General features: G+C 43.2%; 2 protein-coding genes across 2 annotated transcripts in view; one reads left to right on the plus strand and one right to left on the minus strand.

Annotated features, from left to right (window-relative positions):
- LOC119579179 overlaps positions 1 to 7,500 on the minus strand; it is a 75,747-nt gene that overhangs the window by 23,731 nt on the left and 44,516 nt on the right. The gene's annotated exons all lie outside the window — the stretch shown is intronic.
- On the plus strand, positions 3,995 to 6,492 carry LOC119579160 (vegetative cell wall protein gp1-like). The gene is made up of 4 exons (XM_037926859.1): positions 3,995 to 4,042; positions 4,138 to 4,227; positions 5,851 to 5,998; positions 6,299 to 6,492. Exons 1-4 carry the CDS (start codon positions 3,995 to 3,997, stop codon positions 6,490 to 6,492), a joined length of 480 nt encoding a protein of 159 aa, XP_037782787.1.

Raw genomic sequence — 7,500 nt, forward strand, 5'->3', positions numbered from 1 at the left:
GGGTGCCGCCTGCCCGGACGCCCATAGATCCAGACAATGGTTACAAGGACATATGGCAAGCACACAGCCGAGGACCTGGACAAGATCTATGAGAACGTGTGGATGGTTGCACCACCGAAGTCGAGGAGGACCTGTGCTAGGAAGTGTGGACGTCGAGAAGCAGCCACAAAGATGGATCAGGGCAGCACACGAGATCAAATGACCAGCTAATCAGGTCCAGACAGAAATGGTCGTCCCTTGAGGCACATCAAATGACGCCCGGAGGGCAAGCCACAAGTAGGTGGTCGAGCAATATGGCATGTCAATAAGCTCCTCCCCTGGAAGATGTTCTACAGCTGTTGTCCCACACCACCTTTCCGGTGGAGACTTGCCACTTCATATCCTATGATGACCCTTAGTTTGCCTCCAGAAGTCACCATGTCAAGATCACCACCAGCCTCCAACCCCAACAGCTGGCTGGCCTGCCATGACACGACACTCAGTGCTTGCTCCCAGATCAGCATATGAGCTTCAATTACTTGTGTGTACTCTTCATCAATAAAGAGTCAAGCCATATACCGGATAACTGTGTGCGTTCAAAATGGCGCCATCACCAGGGTCCATGCGACTTGTGTGTCTGTCCCCAGGCGGTTCTGACACCAGCGCCCTAGCGAAATACCAGTATAAAGATTACGTTGACCAGATGACCCCAACCAAATTGCCTCTCGCTATCATACCGTCAAGACTACCCGGGGTTGGCCGGCCGAGCCACCGCTCTAGCACCGTCCTAGTCGACCATATCGTCTGTTTATCTATTAATGTGTTGTACTTCTGCAAATAGAGAACCAGGCCGTACAGACCAATATATCATTGCACCCACCAGCCTCAAGTGTTGAGGCATCTACAGCCTCTTCCAGAGACCGAGATAGAGAGGAAGAAGGAAGAGAGAGAGGGGGGGGAGGAAGAAAGAGAGAGGAAGGAAGGAAGAGAGAGGGGGGGAGAGAGAGAGGGGGGGAGGGAGGGAGAGAGAGAGGAGAGAGAGAGAGAGAGAGAGAGAGAGAGAGAGAGAGAGAGAGAGAGAGAGAGAGAGAGAGAGAGAGAGAGAGAGAGAGAGAGAGAGAGAGAGAGAGAGGTTTTTAAAGGTTAAGGTTTGGTTTGATTCCATTTGTTATAATGAATATTCTTGGTGTGACAAACTGTCTTCGGTCTAGGGGGTCAATCTATCATTGCGCCCACTAGACCGAAGTACTGAAGGGGGGAAGAAGAGAGAAAGAGGGAGGGACGGGAGGAGGGAGGGAGAGAGAGAGGGGGGGAGACAAATTAAAACCGCTTTTACTTCGCTGGGTCGGCTTAGCGGGACAATATTGGCAACAGAAGTTACCCTCATCCTCTCCCTCCCCACCCTTCCCCCATCCCCTCCTCTCCAGAGAAACCAGTATCACGACAGGTAAATTCCGCTGAATCATGAGGAGTAAGTAAGCAGGCTAATTCAGGAGCTGGGAGGTCGGTTTGTGGTGAGTCAGAGCTGGGAATGAGTGTCAGTCGACCTTATCGTGTGCTTATCTATAAGTGTGTCGTACTCTTTCTGCAAATAAAGAGTCAAGCCGTACGTACCAATCTTTCATTGCATCCACCAGACCCAAGTATTGAGGCATCTACAGCCTCTTACATAAGAGAGAGAGGGGGGGAGGGAGGAAAGAGTCTGAGAGCTGAGGACTCCCTCATCTCGGCCCCCATCCTCTCAACTCGGCCCCCGACTCCTCAACCTGGCCTCCATCCTCTCAACTCGGCCCCGACTCCTCAATCTGGCCTCCATCCTCTCAACTTGGCCCCCATCCCCTCAACTTGGCCCCCGGTTAGGTTAGTACTGCCAACCTATAACAATTTACCTTGCTTTGCTGGTACGCATGGGCGAGGGTTACAAGCAGGTTTATATACAATAGGATTGTAATATACCAAATGCAATATAGCAGTGTTAATTTAACGCAATATCTTCCAACCACTTTGATAATAATATATAATCAATTTCAAGTTGGCTGGTAAGCTGCAAATGTGTAAAGCCACGCTTGCACCTGATTCTTGCAACCATTGCGGGAATTCGGAACTTGCGGTTGTCGCAACCAAATTTCTGCAATATCTGCACTCAATTCTCGTGATCTGATGTTTTACAAAGTGATGGAAAACAAAAGTTGCCGTCAATAAGAGTTCTGCAACCAGTCGAGCAAAAATAGCCTTATATGATTGTTATTTTATATATATGTAAATAAATATCTTACAAATTGGCTAATCTTAATGCTCACCATAGTAACGGGAAATTGTGTTGTTTAAGTCTAGTAATGATTCTACAGGTCTGCAATAACAATAAAGGTAAACCTGTATAGATTTTTTTTATCATTCTAACCTTGAAGTCAGATGTCAAATCTCTATACTATAAGCCACTTTATCAAAATTTCAAAAACAACATTAAACCTAAGACTGAAAAGATACTTCTTGTACATAAATGATAGGACCATGTAAACTAATGACCATAAGTTGTCAAACAAGTGAAAATTATGATAAAAAGTATATGCCATTGCTATACCTAATTGTAGTTAACTTATTACAGCAAGTGTAAAGGCAGCATCTAACGCTAGTCCTGGCGCACCTGCAAAGGCCAACAACTCTGTCAAATATATTCTAGCAAGAGAGACATGGATCTTCGTTTATCATTTTTTAGGTATAGTAACCACCCAGGGGGAGATCTACAACCGTTATCTTGCCAGAACATATGTGATGGAGCAATGTTGACCGTTGAAGAGGCAATCGCTGAACTCACTGCTAGCATGCTATTTAATATCTGATTGCTCTTACGGCAGTTATGCTCTGTCCACTTGATCATGCAAGTAGCCCTAACTGTTTATAGCACTGCGGCTATAGTACCCAGACAGCAACTACGTAGTTGCTGTTACTCCTGTTACTGGAATATATATATATATATATATATATATATATATATATATATATATATATATATATATATATATATATATATATTAATATATGTACTGTGTGTGTGTGTGTGTGTGTGTGTGTGTGTGTGTGTGTGTGTGTGTGTGTGTGTGTGTGTGTGTGTGTGTGTGTGTGTGTGTGTGTGTGTGTGTGTGTGTGTGTGTTTGTATGTATATATATATATATAACAGTTTATATATATATATATATATATATATATATATATATATTCATTGATATATATATATATATATATATATATATATTATGGTTTGTGTGTGTATAAATATATATATATATACATTATTTTTTCTAAAATGATTGCATCATCTAAGGAAAGTTACATGACAAAAGCAAGCATATATTGGATGATTTATAAATCAACTGAGAAATACATTTCAGAAACTGAAACGTCTAGTCATAATTTTCATATGGAAAGAATGGACTAGCGAATACTGCAGTTAACTGGATAAGTGCAGTTGTCTCAGAAAGAATTACACCTATGGGTATTTGATATTCGTTCACTAAGTAATCGTGGTGAATTTGTTTATCAATCTGCACCGATGTGATATAACAAAATGATAAAATACACATATGATAGAATTAAAAGAACTACAAGTACTTGAATGTCATGAATCTGATTTTAGCACATGTTTACTATATTCATCTGAGAGCTTGTGTCGTGTTTCGAACGAATCGAATCCAGCCTTGATTCCGTTGAAAAATACAGAATACTTTTGTGCGCTACAAAGAAGCGCTGCGGTGACGCTTAAATGTAAACATTATTTTCCCACACGAGCTTTTTGGGTTTTAAAAGTCATTTACTATGACTTTTATTTAAGCTAGTATTTATCATCTTTTATCTTTACATATCACATTTTCCATTAATAGTCCAGTAGTAAGGCTGACAAATCAGAAATCGTGTTCTCATGTTCCTTCACATTTAACATCCTTTGCTTAGCTGAAAATGTACTCAAATACCAGTCAAGAAGTACCCATTAGGTTTCATTTGATCTAAAAATCCCATATGGCAGCAGCCATACCAAAAAATATTTCTAGGCATTCTACATTAGCTGTTTGTAAACAATGTACGCGTTGTCTGCTAGGCGCGCCACCTCTCGGGACCGTAGCGTTTGTGCGCCACACTAAAAATACAGTATCGCGCTACAGGCCGTTCCGTTGAAACGGCAGGGCAGCTCTCGATTCCTTCGCAAACGAGGCACAGTTACGATATCGGCTAAGATATCTGGAGAGGCCATGGTAAGTATCAGGTAAATATCTGAATAAAAGCGATTGATCAAAGTAAAACATTCAGCAATTTAGTTACTGTAATGTACATTCATTGCAAATAAGGGGCTTCGCCACCTAACCCCCTTTGAGGGTGGGTGGCGGAGGGGGGGTTACCACCTCCTACCCCCCCCCCTTGTATGTATGTTCCAGCAGGACGGATCCCGGGCAACTATCTGGATTTCGCACCGATCTTTCGTTGTTGCCACAGACGGAACTGATATGAATTTCAAGTGACCTTTGGCCCGTAATTATCTATTACAAATTTTATTGGCACTAAGAGACTGGTCGCGCGTGTCTATTGTCACATGACGGCCAAGTGCGACGCCCATTTGATTCCCTCGCTTCCCTTATCCGCTGTAGTTCCGTCCGGCTGTTCGTCGACGCCTCGCTTTCGCGTCATTTTCTCTCGCCGCTAGAAGAGTCGCCGAGCGCCAGGGATTTCTGAGCTTTACATCCTCGCTACTGCCCTTATTATTAGTTTGCGAAGGAAATGCTATAGAGGAATAGTGTGTTAGAATGATCGGATGACAAGGACAGATTCATAACATTTGGTGTTAGGTGTTATTTCCAAAAATACCAAAGTAGATAATAAAACGCTTATATATGTATATAATCTCTGAACTCTAAAGTTAGTGCACGAGCAACTACAAGCTAGCTATATTCTCTGAAAAGAAAATGCTCCATTTTCATATAAGTATATACATACATACGTACATATATATATATATATATATATATATATATATATATATATATATATATATATATATATTAGACTTCGATTAAGAATAGGTAAAGCTGTTAAGTCCATTCTGACGAGTGCTATCGCATTTATTTATTTGTAAACAGACGAAGGACAATGGCAATCGTTCCAAAAGTACCGGACAAAATGCGGTGAACCGGGCGAAAATTAATCGACTGGGGATAAGGCAACGCGAAGGCGACGGAGAAGGCGATGGAGCCACTCCGACCAGGGAGATGCCGCTGTTGGATGAAGTTTCTTCCTTCACCTCGTCTGTGTGTGTGTGTGTGTGTGTGTGTGTGTGTGTGTGTGTGTGTGTGTGTGTGTGTGTGTGTGTGTGTGTGTGTGTGTGTGTGTGTGTGTGTGTGTGTATCCTCTCATCTTTTCTCGCTTCCCTGATCTCTTCCTCAGTTGTCCAAGTCAGCATGACCAGGCAACGGCGTCCTCCATATGAACGTCAGTCGTCGCCGCAGAAGCTGAATTCAATGTTATCATTCCGAGACAGGTGCACTTGTCAGTGGGAATGCCTCTGGTGATAATTATTAGTAAATACTATTGGTATCAGTGATAAATACGATATTAAAGCCGATGGCGATATTAGTAGCAATGGTGGCCTAATATTGATAATGTGGTATTAGCAATAACTGGCAAAAAATGATGTTGATCCCGAATACCGAGCAACAAATTAGAGAACGTCAAATGAGACAGAATAAGACAGTGACAGCAAATAAATTGGTAACTAAGTATTTACCCTACCTCATCTCGACCCCTCGACCTCCCCTGCCTCCCAGCTCCTCTTTCAGATTCCCTCCCACAAGAGATTCCCTCCCACAAGCCCCTGCATCCTCTAGAGACCCCCGCCCCCCACTCCTCAGAACCCCCCACTCCTCAAAACCCCCACTCCAGCGGGAATTCCCAGTCCCCATTCGGCGAGGAACCGCTGCAAGTCACGCCCCATCCCCAAGACGGTCGTTCGGGAAAAGCAATACTCCGCCCAAGGCAATGGCTTGCATATTTGTGCTTATACACTCACACACTGTGTGTGTGTGTGTGTGTGTGTGTGTGTGTGTGTGTGTGTGTGTGTATGTGTGTGTGTGTGTGTGTGTGTGTGTGTGTGTGTGTGTGTGTGTGTGTACACATATTTTTTCATAAATATATAAATATATGTTGAGAGAGAAAGGTAAGGATCCTGTCTCCTTTTCAATATGGCGGCTGTCAGGTTTTCCCTCTCTTCCTCTCTCTCTATCTATCTATATATCTCTTTTTCTCCCTCCTCGCAGTCGGCCCCCTGCCTCTCAGCTCCTGTCTCTCAGTCCCCTGCTCTTCGGTCCCCTGCCTCTCAGTCCCCTGTCCCTCAGTCCCCTGCCTCTCAGTCCCCTGTCCCTCAGTCCCTTGCCTCCCAGTCCCCTGCCCCTCGATCCCCTGCCTTCCAGTCCCCTGCCCCTCGATCCCCTGCCTTCCAGTCCCCTGCCCCTCGATCCTCTGCCTCTTAGTCCTCTGCCTCACAGTAACTGTATTTGCCTATGCCTAGTAAATCTAGGATACAAGTAAAAATGTAAACAGGTGAAAATAATCACTATTAGTTCATCTACTTATCTATTATTTTTCCTTTTCTTATTCTATTTTCCCTTTCTGATTTCTTTCTTCCTCTTTCTCTCTCTTATTTATTTACTTACAGACCGATTTTGTATTTTCTTTATTCATCCTATAAAGTTTCTGCTTTGTATTTTACTTTCCCGACCTCTCGGATCCGGTTGACCAGTACGGCCTCTTAACAGCCCCCGGAATCCCCAGTTGAAATCCGATGCAGAAGCCCGGATCTTAGGAAACCTCTGTGCACCATAGGAACCCCCGTGATGAGAGGAAGGGATTTTCTCTCTTCTGAGAGCTAGGATTTAAGTTCACCCGGGCCCGTTTCTTTTAATTTATTTACCAATCAGGCTCTTCATTAGCGTCATTCAAAACAAAGCCGGATTCATGTGTCTTTTAATTGTTTATTTACTAAGAACTGACTGTGTTGTGTTTCGGTGAATGGAGGGCCGGAGAAAAGCAGCTCTTTTCACGATTCGAGTATGTCACGGCGATCCCTGCATGCAAGGGCTCAACGGTCGTTGCACTGCACAACATATATATGTGACGGATAAAAAAGGCTGAAACGAAATATAGATGTAAAAAGTGATAAACAAAACCAATATATATTTCAAAATTATATGACTGAATAAACTGCGTATTAGATGCATCAGTACTAGCAGTCTTAATAACATTACTGGTAAGGGTAATACCAAGTGTTAGTGGTAATACTGGTACACAGCAGTACTGCTAACGAGTAATACATAATAAAGTAACTATAATTAGTAATGGGGATTAGTAATATACATTTTAGATTGATAAACATCTGTTAAAAATCCAGACCCCCCACCCATCACGAGCAGATAAAGAAAGTGAAGTTAACGTCATCCTCCGCTGCGGGGATTTACCGCCGCTCCCGTTCGCTCTCCCTC

Source organism: Penaeus monodon, chromosome 12 (genome assembly GCF_015228065.2).
Source record: "Penaeus monodon isolate SGIC_2016 chromosome 12, NSTDA_Pmon_1, whole genome shotgun sequence".
Lineage (NCBI taxonomy): Eukaryota > Metazoa > Arthropoda > Malacostraca > Decapoda > Penaeidae > Penaeus > Penaeus monodon.

Excerpts from the sequence above, each read along its gene's own strand:
- LOC119579160 (XM_037926859.1), top strand. The coding sequence starts at position 3,995 with ATGGCAGCAGCCATACCAAAAAATATTTCTAGGCATTCTACATTAGCT. Across the intron at positions 4,043-4,137 it reads CTAGGCATTCTACATTAGCT|GCCGTTCCGTTGAAACGGCA; the intron begins GTTTGTAAACAA and ends ATCGCGCTACAG. Across the intron at positions 5,999-6,298 it reads AAAGCAATACTCCGCCCAAG|CTCCTGTCTCTCAGTCCCCT; the intron begins GCAATGGCTTGC and ends CCTGCCTCTCAG.